General features: G+C 33.0%; 2 protein-coding genes across 6 annotated transcripts in view; one reads left to right on the top strand and one right to left on the bottom strand.

Moving 5' to 3' along the window:
* On the top strand, window positions 1-967 carry LOC106084028 (S-adenosylmethionine sensor upstream of mTORC1). The gene has a single exon (XM_013247426.2). The coding sequence runs from the start codon at window positions 5-7 to the stop codon at window positions 962-964; it is 960 nt and encodes a 319-aa protein (XP_013102880.2). The 5' UTR covers window positions 1-4; the 3' UTR covers window positions 965-967.
* A 3,990-nt stretch (window positions 968-4,957) lies between these two features.
* LOC106084029 (zinc finger protein 37) overlaps window positions 4,958-23,683 on the bottom strand; it is a 134,004-nt gene continuing 115,278 nt past the window's right edge. Inside the window, exons 3-4 of one of the 5 annotated variants that reach the window (XM_059370446.1) lie at window positions 5,281-5,653; window positions 4,958-5,215 (exon numbers count right to left, since the gene is read on the bottom strand). In XM_059370446.1, the coding sequence (XP_059226429.1) occupies window positions 5,021-5,215; window positions 5,281-5,653 (568 nt within the window). In that variant the 3' untranslated portion in view covers window positions 4,958-5,020. Of the gene's footprint in view, window positions 5,216-5,280; window positions 5,654-7,429; window positions 7,671-7,963; window positions 8,337-15,297; window positions 15,538-15,610; window positions 15,987-19,640; window positions 19,827-19,886; window positions 20,267-23,683 lie in introns of those variants that run through there. The other 4 variants (XM_059370447.1, XM_059370449.1, XM_059370448.1 and 1 more) reach the window with 4 other exon arrangements.

Below are 23,683 nucleotides of genomic sequence, written 5' to 3'. Positions count from 1 at the left end.
CTTCATGGTAAAAATTAATTCATTTGTTTACTTCCCGCAAAGCTTCAAAATAATGGCCACCGAAGAGCAACTACGTTTATCCACCATTATCAAGTCTTGTCATGATTCCTTGCGTATGCTGACCAAACAATACGGTCCTGAGAAGGCTTGGCAAGAGCATATAAAAGATGGTGACCGTTTAAGGGAATATGCTGAGGCAATGCATCAATTGGCCAACATATGGGAGCATAATACCACAAACCAAGATCTAATGGCAAGAAGTCGAGTCAAATGGACCATTGAATACTGCATGGCATATTTCTTTTCAGAGCGCATATATCTAGAAAAGCGTTTAAGAGAACAACGGCTCTTGGAATCATGGGAAGGCTATGATTGCAGCCAGTGTCAATATTTGGAGCAAATGCCTGATAAAATTAAAGTCTTGGATGTGGGTAGCTGTTTTAATCCCTTTGGAAAATCAGAGAACTTTGAAGTGACAGCCATTGATTTGTGTCCAGCCACAGAGGACGTTCTAAAAGGAGATTTTCTTAAAATACAGATAGAAAAGTTAGTGGAACCAATCATGGCCTCAGGGACCAATGAAGTGATTAGCCTACCTGCCAACTATTATGAGTGTGTGGTGTTTAGCCTGCTTTTGGAATACATACCAAGTTCTGACTTGAGACTACAATGCTGCCAAAAGGCCTATCAACTTTTAAAATATGAAGGTATTCTGATTATAATCACTCCAGACTCACAACATGTGGGAAAGAATGCAGCGATTATGAAAAATTGGCGTTACACTTTGGGCACCATGGGTTTTAGCAGAATACGCTTTGAGAAACTGCCACACATTACATGCATGGTATTTAGAAAAGCCAGTGATCCAAGAATAGCACAAAGATGGTCGGAGCTGCATAAAGAATCCTACATGGAGTTAAGCATAGATATACCTCAGGACAATAAAACATTTGATGATGACTGAAAACAAGAAATTTTATTTGTTGAACTTAAGAAAAGGGAAAGGTGAAAGAAAAAATACCGCCGTTAACCTCTAGTGAATCCAAGGAATCTCATTTATAACCTCCATTAGCGCTGTAATATGTGTGTATACAAATTGAAAATTGAAGTATGCTCAATTTAAATGTAAGTTAACTTTTCCCTATGTAGCCCAATGGGGTGCCTATGACATATCGTTGCATACAAGCAACGGAGACCTGAGGCAGTCCAGTATAAACTTCAAAAACCCTTTCAAGCAACTTTCTTTCCTAAAGCAAATAATTGGTGCAGTAGCTAAAGCTCTGGAAACGATTTCGAGGCAGAAGCGTCTGCAGTGTCAGGTTAACATCACAAGTCTTGGCAGTCAAGGTCCGCTACAGGTATACAAGAAACCTCTCGAATGGTAGGGTAGGCTATTAGGGGAGATAGCCAGGGTTGGGTCATTGAAGACTGTTGGCCAAGCAGCGGAATAATCGAACACAAGCCTTTGAGAGCTTTTTAGTAGAATAGGCGCTTTCTAATTCCAATGTGCGAACAGAAGGTGGTCTGCGGATCCTAATTCGCCCCATGCCACGATATACGCACACCTTACAGCACTGGTCGCAGCAATTTGTGTAGCCTTCATGTCCAAAGACGTTAGGTGTAACAGTTATTCCAGCCCAAACCTCTTCAAATCCATACAGGTTTCCTTTCGTCACCTCGATTATTCCGCTATGGTACCTGCCTACCTGATCCTACTCTCCCATCGCCTTAAGTCTTATAGCCGCAGCGGCTGCCTCCGACTTCATCGATATGTTTATGGTCCAGATATCTAAAACAAGCTCCAATGCCCTAGAAGACGTGGTCTCCTTCGCACCGCCTATACCTCGTGTATAAAGATGCCTACTTTCCGAAATACCTGAAAGGAGGCCTTTTTATTTCTTATGTTGTTGTATTATAGCAACACATTGCAAGTATATTGAGTCTTATCGTCTTCCGAATCCACTCTTCTCTCTGAGATCCTAGGTCCAGCTCTAAAAATCTGTCTGCTTCAACGGGATCCGACAATAGTGCCTCTGTAATGAGATTCGTTAGTTACGCAGGGCATCTAAATAGGTCATTGGTGTTATGGGGTATAGTGTCGGACACAGAGCCGTCTCTTACACCATTCGTATCTCATTTGGGTGTGAATAGTTCTGGTCCACCTGGGCTGATCTTTCTCATCATCAGCAATGGCTAGTGGCCGACCACCAAGGCGTTTCTGAAGTTCGGGTGGTTCTCTCGTTGCCAGCCCAGGAGAAACTGTTTAGATAGAAGTTCACAGAGTACCTTAACCCTAAGAATCTACTAGCGTAGATGGTCAGTACTTGCCATTTGATGACATCATGTGGAGGTGGCTATCCTCGTTTAGCTCCTGTGAGAGAGCAAGCTCATTTCAGACCAAAGGATCGATAGCCGCAGGAACAGGGTGGTCATTGGTTATTTAAAGGCACCAATAACTTGCCTTATCATATCGAGCATCATAGGCTCTCAGTATTTATGCAAGAGCCGGTGCCGCCCGGCCTTTCACTAAGCCTCTCCGCTCGATACCACTTGTCCGCGACTGCCGTTGCAGCTATCCGTATGGAGGATTCCAATATCCGCAATCTGTGGACGTGACCGGTTGCTCGCAGCTAAGCTTCTCGTGACAGCTATGAACACCACACAGATCGGACCTCAGTGTTCCGGCCTGAGTGGTGCTTACAGTTATCGTGTGCCGGATGACATCCTGTTGTTGTTGTTTTAGCAGTTTTTTGTATTCAATTTTTCGTCTGCTTGATGCTGTTGAGTGTCAAGGCCCAGGAACTCTGCAACTAAGATGGGGTGCGTCCACGGGGATCTGGGTCTGAGTCGAGTGGGTCTGGCTGGGCAGTTAAATAGGTGACGTGTATCGGCAATCCCTGGTTACAATCGCGACATACATCTTGCAAATCGGCATCAATCCTTGATCTGTAGAAGTTGAGGCGGAATGTAATTGAGCCAAAACTACTCTGGTTTGCCGGGGGAGGTAAGGACTACATTCACCCGGTAGCAATTTACCGCATCTGCTACCGTTTCTGCATGAATGTTGTCTAGACCTGCTTGATATGCCTCTTGATCTAGAGGTTCTCTCTTGTAGCGCTAAACCTCACGCTCTAGATCATGTAGATCTACCTTAAGGCTTCTGGGCGGTGCATATCTATCCACAAGATGATGATTTGGATGATCTCTACGATAACAGCCCAAAAGGTATTGCTTAGTTATGTCTTCACACTGGTAGGATCTTTGTCTCCTGATGGAGGTGGTCCACATGAGAACTGACGAGTCCACACTGGCGCTGCCTAACTTACCACAGACCGTCCAATTGCTTTGTACGTGGTCAACAAGGTTTCTTTGTCTGCACCCCATGTGCTGCCAGCAAGTGACTTGGGGATCTTGTTTCTACTTTTGACTTTTTGGCAAATTGCTGTGGCATATGGGGAGAATGTGAAAGAGTTGATAAATGTGACGTCAGGTATTTTGTGACACTTAATGGTCGGAATCATTTCTCCATCGACCATTATATTCAGCTCGGCATTCACCTCACGCGTATTTGTAGTGACAATGTGGCTGAAGATTTGGAGGCAGATATCTTCAGATTTCTTGCAGCGAAATATGAGGCAAGTTCGATGAGGTAGACGTTCAACCTATCGCATATGTCAACAATGGGTGGGGGCCTGATGCCATGATCCTACAATCGTCCGCATATGATAGATCTCTATGCCGTCTGGAGGGGTTGGAATGAAGGATAGGTAGAGTTTAAACAGTGCCGGAGATATCACCCCACCTTGGGGAACTCCTTGTTTCACTCTACGGTGCTTCGACTTATTATCCCAAAGTTCCATAAATGACTGGCGACCACACAGTTAATTCGCGACCCAGCTTTTCACGCCTAGCTGGAGAGACGTGTTGGCAAAGTCCTCAAATAGTTTGGCATGGCTGACCGTGTGGAATGCCTTCGATAAGTTCGGTGCCACGAGGATCGTCCTATCACATGGTCTGGGCCGATTGAAGCCACGGCAAATGTGGGCGGTGATGGCATGCAAAGCAGTTGTTGTGCTATGCAGTCTTCGAAATCCATGTTGATGCTCGGATGCTGTGATGGTCCTTAGTGCAGCGTTCAGACAGGTTTGTAGGTTTCTCCAGTGTGAATAGGTAGAGGTTTACAAATAAAAGCGTGCTAAGTTCGGCCGGACCGAATATTGGGTACCCCCCCACTATGGATTCCGCTAGGATGTATCTTATTAACTGAGTTTGTATTTGAGGAGTCATATCAAGATATCGGTACTTAAGTGGACCTATATCACCACATTGACGCCTTTTATGGGCCCAAAATCTTAAATCGAGAGATCGGTCTATATAGCAGCTATATTCAATTCTAGACTGATCTGGGCCAACTTAAAGAAGGAGGGCGAAGGCCCTAACATAACTTGCCGTCCCAAATCTCGGTGACATCGGACAATAAATGTGTCATTTATGGGCCCAAAACCTTAAATCGAAACCGCCCATGGATCTTGACTTCTTGAGCCAATAGAGCGCGAAATTCTCATCCGATTTGGAAGAATTTTTGTACATCGGCTTCTCTCACGACCTTCAACATACGTGTCTAATATGGTCTGAATCGATCAATAACTTGATACAGCTCCCATATAAACCGATCTCCGGAATTTGCTTCTTGAGCCCTACAATGAACTGAAATATTACACAATGACTTCTACAATGTTCAGCATTTATTATGGTCCGAATAGGAATATAACTTGATACAGCTCCAATAGCATAACAGTTCTTATTCAATATTTTTTGTTTGCCTAAAAAGGAGATATTGCGCATAGAACTCGACAAATGCGATCCATGGTGGAGGGTATATAAGATTCGGCACGGCCGAATTTAGCACACTCTTACTTGTTTGACTTACATAATTAATTCTTAACTCATTTACTAGTTATGGATAAACATTTAATTTATTTAAGAAAGGATCCACCATAGATTTATTGATTATAACTTCCTACATATTCTTCAACTCAATTGTGTTCTCATACTTATTTATGGCACTCGGTAGTGGTCGTCTTGTCATATTGAGATTATACTCCACTGGATGATGGCGTCTATAATGGGTTGAACGATTGGATTTCGATTTAAAGGTAGCATCACAATAGGCACATTTATATAAATCAATGCCTGTATGAGTAGCAGTGTGTTCCTGCAAATGAAAGGATCAATAAACGAAAAACATAAAGCAAAGCCACTTCCAATCTGCTATCTAACCTTCAATAAAGTGGGCGTCTTAAAGGCCTTTTCACACATTGTACATTTATGTTTCTTTTCGGGATTGTGCTTAAATTCCATATGCTTCTTTCTGGCCTCTCTTGTAGTCGATATGAAACCACATATATTACATGTGTGATCCTCATCGGCACGTACATGCATATTTAGGACATGACGTTGTACGGTCCAACGACTAGAATACCATTTGCCGCAATAGGTGCATTGTTCGGGAACCTTTGGTGTATGTACTTTAGTTTTGTGCTTTTTCAGGGTATCATGTGTGGGCAGAGCTTTGCCACATATATCACATATAAATTCTTTGCTGGGATTGTGATATTCCAAATGCCGTTGTAAGTATGGTTCGCAAGAAAATCTGAAAGTGGAGCAGAAGAAATTTATGATTATTAAATGTGTTTTTTTTATTTTTTACAGGAGGTCCTGAACAATATTTGGTAGCTTACAGTACAAAGCAGTAAAAAGAAATAAAAAGAAAAAATTTATGTCTATAACATCAATGATCATCATGCTGCCCTAGATCATTTCATACAGAAGCTAAAGTACAAAGCAGTAAAAAGAAATAAAAAGAAAAAATTTATGTCCATAACATCAATGATCATCATGCTGCCCTAGATCATTTCATTTAGAAGCATGAGAAAATTCTCTCTTATCGAAGCTGGAGTAGAATTTTATGTTAGCCAAAACAATACTAAAAGGTAACCCAGAAAAACATGAATTCCTGGGTTTTGAACCCAGCAAGAACATCAAAATATCTTCGGCGGTGGGTTACCCCAACTTAATAGCAGCGACATTTGTTAGGATTTTCTAACTTTTTACAGCTTTTAAGCACACAGATGTCACCACACAAAATCCCGTTCAGATTTGGCCATAAATAGGAGTTCTATTAGCTTTTGAGCTAACACTTCAATAGAAAATTAGTTTGTTGAACTTAATGATTATGACATTAAGGCAATAACCGAGTCCAAATGTAATGTTGCAGAGCAACAACCTTAGAAAAGTAGTACTTGCTATATTTAGAATGCGAACAAAATTTGCCTGAATGGGACTTCTGGGTGTTCCAGAGGTAAAATTTAGGAATAGCTTTATATGATAACATCATTTATTGGGTTGCCCAAAAAGTAATTGCGGATTTTTCATATAGTCGGCGTTGACAAATTTTTTCACAGCTTGTGACTCTGTAATGGCATTCTTTCTTCTGTCAGTTATCAGCTGCTACTTTTAGCTTGCTTTAGAAAAAAAGTGTAAAAAAAGGATATTTGATTAAAGTTCATTCTAAGTTTTATTAAAAATGCATTTACTTTCTTTTACAAAATCCGCAATTACTTTTTGGGCAACCAATATTAGCTTTTGAGCTAACACTTCAATAGAAAATTAGTTTGTTGAACTTAATGATAATGACATTAAGGCAATAACCGAGTCCAAATGTCATGTTGCAGAGCAACAACCTTAGAAAAGTAGAACTTGTTATACTTGGAATGCGAACCAAAATTTCCCTACTTCTCTGTTAGGTTTTAGTAAAAGCGAATGAATGGGACTTCTGGGAGTTGCAGAGGAATAGCTTTATATGATAACATCATCTATATGGGATTCAATCCCATGGCAGCCGGTTGTACGTACCGGATAGACCCGATGGAGTCCTTCAACGGCAAGGGCTGCCGCCTCAGTGTACAACACACTGCTACAACAACAACAACACTTTCGGCTCTGCTGTCTTACACCTTACTGTGGTGTATCTCTATCTGTATTTCTCCGTCTTCAATATTTCTTCTCAATGGAACTAAGGTCAACCTTACCCATATGGTACCGATATCTATTAATCCACCAGGTCCGTAGTATTTGATGTGGATCTTGGAATAGGTCATATCTTAAATTTCAACAAAATTAACCAATTTTGAGGATCTAAGGGTCTTAAGAAGTCAAATCGGAATACCTTTTGACTTATCTAAGCCCTATATGGCAAGGGTGTTGAAGGTCATAAATTTACATACCTATTAACTTTCAGGCAGTCTGAAAAAAGACTCAGAACAATTCCTTTAGTACGAATCGAAACCAACAACCCCTTACAGATAACTCCAGCTTTGCATCAACTCAGCTACGGGGCAATTTGCAGGATATTAATAACTACAAAACATTTAACGATCATATCTCCAAGTTTATTTTTAAAAAATGTAATTTGACACTTAACAAAATTCTTAGGCTACATTGCTATAGTTATGAATGCCAGTGGGACGAGGACGTCTTATCATATTCCTATGATATTCCTCAGGATGATGGCGTCTATAATGAGTCGAACGATTGGATTTCGATTTAAAGGTAGCATCACAATAGGCACATTTATACAAATCAATGCCCGTGTGGGTGGCCATGTGTTCCTAAAATAAAAATAATTAAAATTACACAAAAATTCTATTGGGTTGCCCAAAAAGTAATTGCGGATTTTTCATATAGTCGGCATTGACAAATTTTTTCACAGCTTGTGACTCTGTAATTGCATTCTTTCGTTTGTCAGTTATCAGCTGTTACTTTTAGCTTGCTTTAGAAAAAAAGTGTAAAAAAGTATGTTTGATTAAAGTTCATTCTAAGTTTCATTAAAAATGCATTCACTTTCTTTTAAAAAATCCGCAATTACTTTTTGGGCAACCAATAATTCTATCCCAGAGTATACCTTCAACAAAGTGGGCGTCTTAAAGGCCTTCTCACACATGGTACACTTGTGTTTCTTCTCTGGATTATGTTTAAATTCAATGTGCCGCTTTTTGGCCGGTTTCGATGATGACACAAAACCACAAATTTCACAGCGATGTTCTTCATCGGCATGCACATGCATATTGCGTATATGACGTAGAGCGGTACGACGACTAGAATACCATTGACCACAATATTTGCACTGTTCCGGCACCTTGGGCTCATGCACATTCTCCTTATGCTTCCTTAGTGTGGTTATAGTGGTCTCTGCCTTACCGCATATATCACATATGTAGGTCTTGGAAGGGTTATGATATTTAACATGTCTCGTTAAATGGGCTTCACATGAAAATCTGAAAGAAAATCCAATGAAAATCGAAAATAATTACAATTATCCCAACGAAAGCCTGCTCGTGTTGCGAGAGATGGAGCGAGAGAGACACCAGGTCGATGAAGACAAAGAAATTGAATTGGTTTAAAGGATTTTAAAGACTTTTTTGTCATAAACGATAGCCCATCACCGGGAATAAGAAGTTTGCATCGAATGCATATTAAATTTATTTTTCTTTTGGAAAAATGTTCTTGACAACTTTTCTATCATAAATCCCAGCACTGATAATCCGAACATGCTACCAACTCTGCTTACATAGTGGTGTTCTCTACTCTTCTCCGCTCAATTGCGGGAGAGAAGCGCAAAATGTGACTGAGTGTCTCCAACTCTTTGTCGTTGTTGTTGCATGTGGAGGTGCCGATCCTTCTCAAATTCTTATAAGCGAACAAGCTCGTCCCGCTTTATATGACCGATCGCCGCGGGAACCTGATGGCCATTGGTAATTTAAAGGCGCCAATAACTAGCCTTGTCGTATCGAGCATCATAGGCACTCAGTATTTAAGCAAGAGATGGTGCCATTCGGCCTCTCACTGAGACTCTCCACCCGAGACCGCTGATTGTCCGTGACTGAAGTTGCAGCTACTCCGTATGGAGCATTCCACTATGCGCAACCTGTGGTAGCTCCCAGCTAGCTTCTCTAATAACGAAGAACACAACACAGATTAGAGCTCAAAGTTGCAGCCTGTGTGATGCTCATAGTTATCCCGTACCGAGACTCATTTTCGCCATCACATAACCTAGAGACACCCTTTTTCTACAATGACCATAGTTATCCCTTTCCGGGACCGATTTTCGTCATCACAGAACCTGCAGAAGTCCTTTTTTTTTGCAATGACCAACCAGGTCTACCATTAGTAGTCATAGGTCATGCTTTCTTGGCCCCAGAATAAACGATTGGTAACTTTCCTGCAACCCACGCTGTCAGCTCACTCACATTCCTGCGGTAACCGTAGAAAGCGTCCACTGTACTTAGAAGAAGAGGCTAAACAAGCAAAATTTGGGAATCGTTTTATTGCAATTTCCAAATTTTGCCCATGAACATTCCATTTAGGGAACAGGAGCAAACTTCTCACATATCAATGAGTGCAGTCCGATTCAAGTTTAAACTCAATGATAAGGGGCCTCCTTTTTTATAGCCGAATACGAATAACGTGCCGCAGTGCGAAACCTCTTTGGAGAGATGTTTTACATGGCATAGTACCTCACAAAAGTTGCCAGCATTAGGAGGGGAAAACCACCGCTGAATAATTTTTTCTAATGGTCTGGCCAGGATTCGAACCTAGGCGTTCAGCGGCATAGGCGGACGTGCTAACCTCTGTTTAGAAGAGACTAAACTATCAAAATTTAGGAATCGTTTTATATGGGACTTTTATTTATTTATGAAATCATCGAGCCTATAATAAAGGTGGGTGTTGGAGGTCTCAAGACTAGGCCGCACTCACTTCAGTTGTCAAAGTTGAGAATCTTAGGGTCTCAGCAAGTTACAACTCGGTATCAATTCTCCTTGATCCCCGAAGATCACGACCGTAGGGCTGTAACTAGCCTACGGCATCAGCCCATGCCTTATTCATGCAGTTACGGTAGGAAGTGTTCATACTACCCAGAAACTCGCATAAGAGGAAGTTCAATGATCCAACTGCATGATCGACGCTCAACAGCAATCCTTTCCAGGCTAACTTGACATCTGCCTCGTTCCCCGACAGGACATATTGATGGCCCTAGAACCAGCATAGCCTGACAGCGCTCCCTATGGCTCAAAGAAACTCTGCATGTCCTAACCTAAACTCGTCATCGAATGACCCGATACCAGTGCCTTTAGAGCAGCCTTACTGCCCACATATATCGTGACAATTCGATCGGGCTGACGCTTTTGCATTGCCACCGTTTTCAAAGCCCTCAAGATCGCGAAGACCACCGCTTAAAATAGTTTACACCCATTCAGAAACTTAAACTAAATTTCCCATGAACATTCCATTAAGCAGCAGGGGATACTACTCCCATATCAAAGAGTGTAGTCCGATTAAAATTTAAACTCACTGATAAGGGACCGCCTTTTTTATGCCGAGTCCGAACGGCGTGCCGCAAAGCGACACTACTTGGTAAAGAAGTTTTAACATGGCAGGATACCTTACAAATGTGGCCAGCATTAGTAAGGGGATCACCACCGCTGAAAATTTTGGTGATATTCACGGCGGGATTTGAACTCAGGCGTCATAGGTGGACATACTAACCTCTGCGCCAATGTAGCCTCCAAAAACATAATCCTAACTATCTTGATGTCGATTCCTACCCGGTCCCTTATTCACCTTACCCCCACATGTTTATACAGAAGCACCTGGTAAAGGCGGGAGATCCCTTTTTCGCATCGCCAGTCCCCGGCAGAACAGAAGAATGCCATCGAGATAGAAAAATTTTTCTTTAAAGAAAATCGCATCGACATTTCTGGTCCTTAGAAGAAATTTCCTAGAATTGTTGCCTTTAAAAGAAATTTTACAGAAATTTTGTATTTAAAGAAAATTTCATTAAAATTTTGTTATTAGAGAAAAATTCTAAGAAATTTTATCTTACTTAGAAATTTTATCACAGTAAACATTTTCCTAAAATTTTGTAAAAATTTTAGCTTAGGGAAAATTTCATGGAGGCTATCGAAGCACAGAGGTAAGCATGTCCGCATATGACGGTGAACACTTGGGTTCGAATCCTCGTGACAACATCAAAAACAATTTTCGCCGGTGGTTGTCTCCTCCTAATGCTGAAGAAAATAAATAGGTGAGGTACTATACCAAGTAAAAACTTTACCCAAAGAGGCAAAATTTCGAAAAAAATTTTCTCTAAAGACAAAATTTCTGAAAAATTTCTCTAAAGACAAAATTTCTGAAAATTTTCTCCAAAGAGAAAAGAAAATTTCCGGATATCAGAGGAAAATATACTTTAAATTTTGTCTTTAACGAAAATTTCCTTAACATTTTGCCTTTAGGCTAAACTTATCGAAATTTTGCTAGGATTTGGCCTTCTTTGCCAGTAAATTTTGTCTTTAGTGAAAACTTCCTAGGAATTTCTGTCTTTAAGAAATATTTCCCAGAAAAATTATCTTTAAGGAGAATTCCTAAAAGTTTTATTCTAGAAAAAAATTCTCTTAAATTTGTCTTAGAGAAAATTTCCTAGAGATGTCTTTAGAAAAAATTTCTCAGAAATTTTGTTTAGAGAAAATTTCTCAAAAATTTGGCTTATTCTCAGAGATTTTCTCTTTAAAGAAATATTCTCAGAGATTTTGTATGTAGAGAAAAATTTCTTAGATATTTTTTTTAAGAGTAAATTTTCCATAAATTTTGACTTTACAGAAAATTTTCCAAATATTGGGTTGCCCAAAAAGTAATTGCGGATTTTTCATATAGTCGGCGTTGACAAATTTTTCACAGCTTGTGACTCTGTAATTGCATTCTTTCTTCTGTAAGTTATCAGCTGTTACTTTTAGCTTGGTTTAGAAAAAAAGTGTAAAAAATGTATATTTGATTAAAGTTCATTAAAAATTAAAGTTTTATTAAAAATGCATTTATTTTCTTTTAAAAAATCCGCAATTACTTTTTGGGCAACCCAATATTTTGTCTTTAGCGAAAATTTCCCAGAAATTTTGTCTTAGAGAAAATTTCGCAGAAATTTTGTCTTAAGAGAAAATTTTCCAGAAATTTAATTTTTTAAGAAAATTTCCAGAAATTTTGACTTTGGAGAAAAATTTCGTAGATATTTTGTCTTTAGAGAAAATTTTCCAGAGCAAATTACAGCAAATTTTCTCAGAAATTTGGTCTTTAAGGGAAGTTTTCCAGAAATTTTGTCTTTAAAGAAAGTTTTTCCGAAATTTTGTCTTTGAAGAAAGTTTCCCCGAAATTTTATCTTCAGCGAAAATTTCCTAGAAATTTTGTCGTTAGAAAAAATTTCCCACAAATGTTGTCTGTAGAGTAAATTTTCCAAAAATTTTGTCTTAAGAGAAAATTTTATCCTTAGAGAAAGCTGCTCTCAGAAATTTCATCGTTTGAAGAAATTTCCCACATATTTTGGCGTTTGAAAAAATTTCCCAGAAATTTGATCTTTAAAGAAAATTTTCCAAAAATTTCCCGGGAACTTTGCTTTTAGAGAAAATTTCTTAGAAATTTTGTCTCTTGAAATTTCCCAAAAATATTGTCTTTTGGGAAAGCTTCCTAGAAATTTTGACTTTAGAGAAAATTTCCCAGAAAATATGTCTTTTGAGAAAACTTCCCAGAAATGTTGTCTTTAAAGAAAAATTTTCCAGAAATTTTGTCTAAAGAGAAAATTTCCTAGAAATTTTGGCTTAGAGAAATTGTGTCTTAAGAGAAAATCCAAGAAGTTTTGTCTTTAGAAAAAATTTTCCAGATATTTTCTCTTTAGAGAATATTTCTTAGAAGTTTTGTCTTTAGAGAATATTTGCCAGAAATTTTGACCCTATAGCAAATTTTCAAGAAATTTTGTGTGTAAAGAAAATATCCCAGAAATTTTGGCTTAGAGAAAATTTTCCAGAAATTTTGTCTTAGAGAAAATTTGCTAAAAATGTTGTCTTTAGAGAAAAATTTCCTGGAAATGGTGTCTTCAAAGAGAATTTTCCAGAAATTTTGTCTTTTGAGAAAAATTTCCCAGAAATTTTATCTTTAAAAAAATTTCCCGAAAATTTTGCTTTTAGAGAAAATTTCCCAGAAATTTTGCTTTCAGAGAAAATTTTCTAGAAATTTTGTCTCTTGACAAAATTTCCCGATAATATTGTCTTTAGAGAAAATTTTCTAGAAATTTTGTCTTACAGAAAATTTCCCAGAAATTGTCTCTTAAGAGAAAAGTTCCCAGAAATTTTGTCTTGAAAGAAAGTTTCCCCGAAATTTTTTTCTTCAGCGAAAATTTCCCAGAAATTTTGTCGTTAGAGAAAATTTCCCACAAATTTTGTCTTTAGAGAACATTTTCCACAAATTTTGTTTTAAAAGAAAATTTTCCACAAATTTTGTCTAAAGAGAAAATTTTCCACAAATTTTGTCTAAAGAGAAAATTTTTTAGAAATTTTGTCTGTAGAGTAAGCAGATCCCAGAAATTTAGTCTTTTGAGAAAATTTCCCAGAAGTTTGGGCTCTTGACAAAATTTCCACAAATTTTATCATAAGAGAAAGTTTCCTTTAAATGTTGTCTTAGAAAAAATTTCCTAGAAATTTTGTCTTTTGAAAAAATTTCCCACAAATTATGTCATTTAAGAAAATTTCCCAGAAATTTTGGCTTTAGAGAAAATCATCCAGAAATTTTGTCTTAAAAGAAATTTCCCAGAAATTTTGTCTCAAAAAAATTTCCCAGAAATTTTATCTTTACTGAAAAATTCCCAGAAATTTTATCTTTACTGAAAAATTCCCAGAAATTTTATCTTTACTGAAAAATTCCCAGAAATTTTATCTTTACTGAAAAATTCCCAGAAATTTTATCTTTACAGAATATTCCCCAAAAATGTTGTTTTAAGAGACATTTTTTTTGTCTTAGGAGAAAATTTTCTAGAAATTTTGTCTTAGAAAAAAATTCCCTAAAAATTTCCTATAAATTTTAATCTTGACAGCAAATTTTCTTGACTTTTTGAATTAGGAGAGATTGTGTTAGAAATTCCTTAGAAAAGGTTTTAACAAACATTTTTCGTTGATTTCTTTGTCCAGCTGCAATTTCCATTTTCCACAAATTTTGTTTTAAAAGAAAATTTTCCACAAATTTTATCTTTAGAGAAAATTTTCCACAAATTTTGTCTTAAGAGAAAATTTTTAGAAATTTTGTCTGTAGAGAAAGCAGACCCCAGAGATTTTGTCTTATGAGAAAATGTCCCTGAAGTTTTGTCTCTTGGGAAAATTTCCACAATTTTTATCATAAGAGAAAGTTTCCTATAAATGTTGTCTTAGAAAAAAAATTTCTAGAAATTTTGTCTTTAGAGAAAATTTCCCACAAATTATATCATTAAAGAAAATTTCCCAGAAATTTTGGCTTTAGAGAAAATCATCCAGAAATTTTGTCTGAAAAGAAATTTCCCAGAAATTTTGTCTCAAAAAAATTTCCCAGAAATTTTGACTTTAGAGAAAATTTTCCAGAAATTTTATCTTTACTGAAAAATTCCCAGAAATTTTATCTTTACTGAAAAATTCCCAGAAATTTTATCTTTACAGAATATTCCCCAAAAATGTTGTTTTAAGAGACATTTTTTTTGTCTTAGGAGAAAATTTTCTAGAAATTTAGTCTTAGAAAAAATTCCCTAAAAATTTCCTATAAATTTTAATCTTGACAGCAAATTTTCTTGACTTTTTGAATTAGGAGAGATTGTTTAAGAAATTCCTTAGAAAAGGTTTTAACAAACATTTTTCGTTGATTTCTTTGACCAGCTGCAATTTCCTTGTCAAGAATAGCAAGCAAAATAGAAACGCATTTTAAAAGGTTTAAGGCAAAATGTGGTTGCTATTAATGCATTGGTCAGGCTACGGAGATCGCAATTGCGTAGCAAACCAATACTTCATCGTTAGTCCACTTTGCCCCAAAAAGTTTACATGCTTCCACCTACTCACTAATTAGTGAGTTGTGCAATGGTAGAAGCATGCATTTTTCTATAGAAAATTTTTTCTGAAATTTTTTTATTTTGAGAAAATTCTCTATAAGTTTTGTCTTGAGAGAATATTCTTTTAACTAATTAAATGAAAACATAACAAGACATTATTTTAATATTCTGCTATTTCATCTCTTTACATTTTGTGTCTCCCAAAAGGAAGAGAGAATGGAGCTATATGACCATAAAAATGAATATAGCCAAAACTGAAGGTTTACACATACTGACTAGAAAAACGATATAGCCAGTCACACACACATGCAGATCGGTTTTTTTTCAATTCATTAAAATTGATACCGCTCAAATATCTGCAAGCTCTTATTTGTATTTATTAAAAATGACAATAATTACAAAATTGGTAGAACATAGGTATTTGGCTTTAATCTTTATATGCCACTAGGTCGAGCACGTATTAGCATGTTGTGTTTATACTCTACGGGATGATGGCGTCTGCAATGGGTTGAACGATTTGATTTTGATTTGAAAGTGGCCTCACAATAAGCACATTTGTATAGATCAATGCCAGTGTGGGTGGCCACATGTTCCTAAAAAATTGAAAAAAAAAAAAAATAGATTAGAGAATTTTAAAAGGTAAAAAAAAAAACATCTCCCATTTACCTTTAGTAGGGTGGGCGTTTTAAACGCCTTCTCACACATGGTGCATTTGTGTTTCTTTACGGGATTATGTTTAAATTCGATATGTTTCCTACGGGCCTCCATTGTGGACGACACAAAACCACAAATTTCACAACGATGCTCTTTATCGGCCAGAACATGCATATTGAGAATGTGTTTTTGTAATGTGGCCCTTGACGAATACAAATTGCCACAATAGTTGCATTGTTCGGGATCCTTGGGCATGTGGACCTTACGCATGTGCCTCTCTAGGCCATTCAAGGTGCGTGCCACAAAACCGCATTGATCACAATTGAACCCTATGGATGTGCTATGCTTTTTCTTGACATGATTACTCAAATACACGTCACAGGGAAATCTGTAAAAGTGAGAAAATAAAATAAACACACTGGTAAACTGGAAACAACACATTCGAAGAGGACAAAGTAAAAAAAGTGCAACTATAATTTTACGGCGTTTGGCAAAACAAAAAATATAGACGCATTAAAAAAAGGGTTAGGGTTGTGGCCCTAATCGTCAACAATTTAAACACATATAAAAATATTGTCTGTGAAGGAAATTTCAAAAAACAAATGTCTTATGTACATTTTATATACATTTTAGAGGACATTTCCCAGAAATGTTGTATTGAAAGAAATTTTCCAGAAATTTTGTCTTGAGAGAAAATTTTCTAAAAATTTTTTTTAGAGAGGATTTTTTTGAAATTTTTTTGTGTCTTTAGAGAGGATTTTCTTGAAATTTTATCTTTAGAGAAAATTTCTTAAAAATTTTGTAAACAAAACTTTCTTAAAAATTTTGTCCTAAGAAAAATTTCTTAAAACCTTTGTCTTAAAAAAATTTCTTGGATATTTTGTCTTAAGAAATAATTCTTAAAAATTTTGTCCTAAGAAAAATTTCTTAGAAATTTTGACCTAAGAAATTTTTCCTAAAAATTTCTTTAAAATATTGTCTTAAGAAAAATTTTTTAAAAATTTTGTCTTGAGAAACATTTCTTAGAAATTTTGTATTAAGAAATTTTTCCTTAAAATTTCTTTAAAATATTGCCTTAAGAAAAATTTCTTAAAAATGTTGTCTTAAGAAAAATTTTTTAAAAACTTTGTGTTTCTTAGAAATGATGGCTTAAGAAATTTGTTTTGAAGACTTTGCGTTAAGAAGAATTTCTTAAAAATATTGCCTTAAGATTATAAATTTTTCAAAAATTTTGTCTTGAGAAAAATTTCTTAGAAATTTTGTCTTAAGAAATTTTTCCCAAAAATTTCTTTAAAATATTGTCTTAAGAAAAATTTCTTAGAAATTTTGTCTTAAGAAAAATATCTTAGAAATTTTGTCTTAAGAAAAATTTCTTAGAAATTTTGTCTTAAGAAAAATTTCTTAGAAATTTTGTCTTAAGAAAAATTTCTTAGAAATATTTCTTAGAATTTTTGTTTTGAGAAAAATTTCTTAGAAATTTTGTCTTAAGAAATTTTTCCTAAAAATTTCTTTAAAATATTGTATAAAGAAAATTTTCTGAAAAATGTTTTTCTTAAAAATTTTGTGAAGAAAAATTTCCAAGAAAACTTTCTTAGAAATTTTGTCTTAAGAAAAATTTCTTAAAAACTGTATCTTAAATTTTTTTTTTCTTAGAAAAATTTCTTGGTTATTTTGTCTTTAGAAATATTTCTTAAAAATTTTGTGTTAAGAAAATTTTCTTAGAAATTTTGTCTTAAGAAATTTTTCCTAAAAATTTCTTTAAAAATTGCCTTAAGAAAATTTTCTTAGAAATTATGTTCTATGAAAAATTTCGTAAAAATATTGTTTAGAAAATTTTATTAAAAATGTTTTCTTAAGAAAAACTTCTTAAAAATGTTATCTTAAGAAAAATTTCTTAAAAATTTTGTGTTTCTTAAAAAATATGTCTTAAAAAAATTACCTTGGGAAAAATTTTTTAAAAATATTGCCTTAAGAAAAATTTTTACAAATCTTGATTTAAAAAATTTCTTTAAAATGTTCTTCTTAAAAATGTTGTGAAGAAAAATTTTCAAGAAACATTTCTTAAAATTTTTGTTTAAGAAAAATTTTTTTAAAAAAATTTAGAAAAATTTCATAGATATATTGTCTTAAGAAATTTTTCTTAAAAATGTTGTCTTAAGAAAAATTTCTTAAAAACGTTGCCTTAAAAAAAATTCTTGGATATTTTGTCTTAAGAAATATTTCTTAAAAATTTTGTTTTAAGAAAAATTTCTTAGAAATTTTTTCTTAAGAAATTTTTCCTAAAAATTTCTTTAAAATTTGTCTTAAGAAAAATTTCTTAGAAACAATGTTCTATTAAAAATTTCGCTAAAATGTTGTCTTTAGAAAATTTTATTAAAAATGTTTTCTTAAGAAAAACTTCTTTAAAATGTTGTCTTAAGAAAAATTTCTTATAAATCTTCTGTCTTAAGAAAATTGTTTTAAAAACTTTGCATTAAGAAGAATTTCTTAAAAATATTGCCTTAAGAAAAATTTTTTAGAAATCTTGATTTAAAAAATTTTTTAGGAATGTTGTCTAAAGAAAAATTTCTTAAAAATGTTCTTCTTAAAAATTTTTTTAAGAAAAATTTTCAAGAAACCTTACTTAAAAATTTTATCTTAAGAAAAATTTCTTAAAAACTATGTGTTAAGAAAAATTTCTTAGAAATATTGTCTTAAGAAATTTTTCCTAAAAAATTTTGTCTTAAGAAATTTTTCCTAAAAAATTTTGTCTTAAGAAAAATTTCTTTAAAACAATTTGGTCTTAGAAAAATTTCTTGGATATTTTGTCTTGAGAAATATTTTATAAAAATTTTATGTTAAGAACATTTTCTTAGAAATTTTTCCTAAAAATTTCTTTGAAATATTGTCTTAAGAAAAATTTCTTAGAAATTTTGTCTTGAGAAAAATTTCTTAGAAATTATGTTCTATGAAAAATTACGTAAAATGTTGTCTTTAGAAAATTTTATTAAAAATGTTTTCTTAAGAAAATTTTATTAAAAATGTTTTCTTACGAAAAACTTCTTAAAAATTTTGTCTTAAGAAAAATTTCTTAAAAATCTTGTGGTTTTTTGGAAATTATGTCTTAAGAAAATTTTTTTTGAAGACTTTGCATTAAGAAGAATTTCTTAAAAATATTGCCTTAAGAAAAATCTTGATTAAAATGTTTTTAAGGAATTTGTCTAAAGAAAAATTTCTTAAAAGTGATGCCTGAGAATTTTGTTTTTTTATTTTGTCTTTAAAAGCATTTTTCAAAAAATTTGTCATTAGAAAAATTTTGTTTTGAGAAAATTTCTGAAAATTTTTCCCATCATAGAAAATTTCCTAGTAGTTTGAAATATTTCTAACAATTTTATTTTGAGAGAAAATTTTCTAGAAATTTTGTCCTGGGAGCAAATTTTCTAGAAATTTTGTCCTGGGAGCAAATTTTCTAGAAATTTCGTTTGGAGAGAAAATTTTTTAGAAATTTTGTCTTGAGAGAAAATTTCTAGAAATTTTGTCTTGAGAGAAAATTTTTACAAATTTTGTCTTGAGAGAAAATTTTTACAAATTTTGTCTTGAGAAAGAATTTTTAGAAATTATATCTTTATAGAAAATTTCTTAAAAATTGTGTTCAGAAAAATCTCCAAAAATGTTGTTGTTGAAAATATATTTTTGAAATTTTGTATTTAATAAAATTTCCTAAAAAGTTTTTAAGAAAAACTTATCCTCAAAATTATATTTTCTAAACAAATTAACGAAAAGTTTGACCTAAAAAGACTTGAAATTTGTCTTCCGAGAAAATTGACTAGAAATTTCTTCTTTAGAGAACATTTCCTAGTACTTTTCTCTTAGAAACAAATTCAATCACCATTGATTTTGTATATGCATATTGGCTTAACAGCAAATTAAATAAAAAATGTTTTGGATAACTTTTTTGCTTATATACATACATAAGAACAGAAAAAGAAAAAGAACAGTTTATTGAAATTTTGTCATATTTTATTTGTCATTTTAAAATTAAGACTTAAAGCTGTAGATTGTCATCTACAATGGTTGCCTATTCATAATTGCTTATGCCACTGGGTCGTGATCTTATCTTCATGTTACTGATATACTCTACGGGATGACTACGTCTGTAGTGAGTTGCACGATTAGATTTCGATTTAAAAGTTGCCTCACAATAATCGCAATTGTACAAATGAGCCCCAGTATGTGTTGCCACATGTTCCTGTAAAGTAAAAATAAAACCCATTAATATAAAGAAAACGTTTACTTGATTGAAGTTTACCCATACTTACCTTCAGTAAAGTAGGTGTTTTAAATGCCTTCTCACACATGGAGCATTTATGTAACTTTTTTGGATTGTGTTTAAATTGAATATGCCGCCTTTTGGCTTCTCCCGTCGATGAGACAAATCCACAAATTTCACATGTATGATCCTCGTCGGCTCGCACATGCATGTTAAGCACATGACGTCTTACTGTCCACTGGCTGGAATACCATTTGCCACAATAGTTGCATTGTGTTGGCACCTTGGGCGTGTGAACTTTGTCCCTATGCCGTTTGAGGGCATGTATGGTGGGCTCTGCTTTTCCACACACATCACAGATGAATTTTTTCGGTGCATGATATTTCAGATGTCGGGTCAAAAACATTTCACAGGGAAATCTGAAAATTCAAAAACAAGATGGCAAAATGTAAAATGCATGGCAAATGCTCATTATTGTTTCTTACTATTTGACTGGAGTTGTTAGGACTATGTGGAGAAACACGATGAGAACATTTTGTTTTGGGAGAACCTTTCTTAGCAATCATCCCGACGTTTATAGAAAAATTTGAAAAAAAAAAAATGTTTGAAATTTTGCTTTTAAAGAATATTTTTTAGAAATTTTGCTCTTGAAGAAAAATTTTTTTTGAAAATTTGCTTTTGAAGAAAATGTTTTAGAAATTATATTTTTACAGAAAATTTCTTACGAATCTTGTCTTTGGAGAAAAATTCGTCGACATTTTGACTTAAAAAAATCTTGTTTTTGGAAAAATTTCTGGGAAATTTTGACGGAGGAAAAATTTCTTAAAAAGAAGAAAAATTTTGTCTTAAGAAAAATTTTAAAGAATTATTGTTTTAAGAAAAATTTCTTAAAATTTTGTCGTTAGAAAATTTTTGTAGAAATTTTGTCTAAGAAAATTTTTTAAAAATTTAGTTTTAAGAAAAATTTCTTGGATACTTTGACTTAAAAAAAATTTAAGAAAATTTTGTCATTAAAAAAGTTTCAAAGAAATGTTGCCTTAAGAAATATTTCTTAGAAATTTGGTCTTAAGAACAATTTTTCAAAAATTTTGTTTTAAGAAAAATTTTTCAGAAATTTTGTTTAAAGAAAAATTTTTCAGAAATTTTATTTAAGAATAATTTTTCAGAAATTTTGTTTAAGAAAAATTTCTTAGTCTTAAGAAAAATTCTTTAAAAAATTTATCTTCAGAAAAATTTCTTAAAAAAGTTGTCTTAGAAAAATTTCATACATATTTTGTCTTAAGAAATATTTCTTAAAAATTTGTGTTAAGAAAAATTTCTTAGAAATGTTGTTTAAGAAATATTTATTAAAAATTTTCTTAAATATATTTCACTGCGATTCTATTGCATGATATTGACCGGGCTTAGACCATTGTTTAATGCGTTCTATTCATTGAATAGTATAGCAAAAAACATTTAAAAGTCAGCAAAGAGTGTGTTGTTGCTAGAAGCATTTGACTGGTTTCCTGTATCGCGATTTCATTTTCGACCAAGAAAAATCATCAGCAGGAGATGTCAAATGGATCATGGTGCTTTACCACTTTCCAACTAGAGTCAATGTAAAGCACACAAGTTCATAGAAATTTTGTCTTAAAAAAAATTGTTAAAAAAGTTGTCTTAAGAAACATATCTTAAAAATTGTGTCGTAAGAAAAACTTTAAAGTTTTGTCTTAAGAAATACTTCTTCAAAATTTCTTAAAAATATTGTCCTAAGAAATTTTTCTTTGAAATTGCTTAAAAATGTTGTCTTAAGAAAAATTACTTAAAAATTTTGCCTTAAGAAAAATTTCTTAAAAATGTTTTCTTAAGAAAAATTTCTTAAAAATGTTGTCTTAAGAAAAATTTCTTAAAAATGTTTTCTCAATAAAAACTTCTTAAAATGTTGTCTTTTCTGAATTTTTTGTCTTAAGAAAGTTATTAAAGACTTTGCTTAATGAAAAATTTCTTAAAAATATTGTCTTAGGAAAAAATTTCTAAGAAAAAATCGTTAACTCAACTTAAAGAATTTTCTTAAAAAGGTTTTTAGAGAAAATTTCTGAAAATTGTTTGTCATTTGAGAAAATGTACTAGAAACTTAAAAGGTTGTTGCCTTAAGAGACAACTTGCCTTAGGAAAAATTTCTTAGAAGTTTAGTCTTAAAAAAAAATTTTCCTTTCCGCATTTTTAGTTTGGTCACAAAATTTCATTTTGTTGTTGGTTTAATCAGCTTAGAGCAATGTGTTTTTATTTCTTGCTTCTATATCAAAACAAAACGATAAAAACACTTTAAAGAGTCTCAACATTTGTGGTGTGTAAAATGTATCAAGGGGCGGGCTGCAATGACCGTGATTTCGGCCTTTGCCAGGGGCCTCGTCAGACTGTTATGCCACCAAAAGATTACATGCATGGAATAGAATAGAAGAACGATTAGCACATCTATGGTTATAGTTATGTGGTTAATATATTAATTAATATATTGAAAAGTTATCCTATGGCAAGCGAGAAAATTTGTCTTTGGAGAAAATTTTCTAGAAATTTTGTCTTTAGAGAAAATTTCCAAGAAATTTTGTCTTTAGATAAAATTTCTCAGAAATTTTGTCTTTAGATGAAATTTCCTAGAAATTTTGTCCTTAGATACAATTTCCTAGAAATTTTGTCTTTAGAGAAATTTTCCTAGAAATTTTCTCTTTAAAGAAATCTCCTAAAAATTTTGTCTTTAGAGATGGGTTTAGGTTTAGGTAACAGTGACAGGTGGCCAGAAAATTTTTTATATTTGAGAGAAATTTCCTTGAAGTTGAGTCTTTAGAGAAACCTACCTAGAAATTTAAACGAAAATTTTCTAGAAATATTGTCTAAAGAGAAAGAAATTTTATCTGAAGAGAAAAATTCCCAAAAATTTTATCTAAAGAGAAAAGTTCCCAAAAATTTTGTCTTTAGAGAAAATTTCCTGATAATTTTATCTTGAACAAAAATTTTATCCTAAGAGAAAAATCTTAAAAAATTTTTACAGAGAGAAAACATTTAAAAAATTTTGTCTTTAAAGAAGATTTCCTAAAAATTTTCTTTTTAGCGCAAATTGTTTAAAAATACCTTTCTTTGGAGAAAATTGCCTAGAAATCTTTTCTATAGAAAAAATTCCTAGAAATTTTATATTAAGCGAAAATTTTTTAGAAAAATTATATTTGGAGAAAAATGCATAAAAATTTTGTTTTGATTTGATTTTGATTCTTAAAAATTTTGTGTTAGAAGAAAATTTCCTAAAAATCTTGTATTTAGAGAAAATATCTAAAAATGTTGTCCCTAGAGAAAATTTCCCGGAAATTTTGTCTTCAGAGAAAATTTTCCAGAAATACTGTCTGAAGAGAAAATATCCTAGAAATGTTGTCTTTAGAGAATTGTTCTTAGAAATATCGTCAATTTTTTTTTGTTTTGGAAATTTTTTCTACAAATTTTGTCGTTAGAGAAATTTTTCTAGAAATTTCGTAAAATTTTTCTAGAAATTTCATAAATTTTTTTTTTGGAAAAATTTCCTAGAAATTTTGTCTTTAGAGAAAAAAGTTCCTAAAAACTTTATCCTCAGACAAAGAAAAATTCCTAGACATTTTGCCCTTGGAGATTATATTCTAGAAATTTCGTCCAATTTTATTTCTATACATTTTTCCTAAAAAGTTTGTTTTTAGATAAAATTTCTTTTAATTTAGTCTTTATAGAAAATTTCTTAGAAATTTTTTTTAGTGAAATTTTCATAGGAATTTCGTCTAAAATTTTTTTTTGAAAATGTATTTTTTTTTTTGAAAAATTTTTGTTGAAAATTTTCT

Source organism: Stomoxys calcitrans, chromosome 5 (genome assembly GCF_963082655.1).
Source record: "Stomoxys calcitrans chromosome 5, idStoCalc2.1, whole genome shotgun sequence".
NCBI classification, from domain to species: Eukaryota; Metazoa; Arthropoda; class Insecta; order Diptera; family Muscidae; genus Stomoxys; species Stomoxys calcitrans.
The sequence above is the reverse complement of the archived record's forward strand: the minus strand, read 5'-3'. Positions and strand labels throughout refer to the sequence as shown.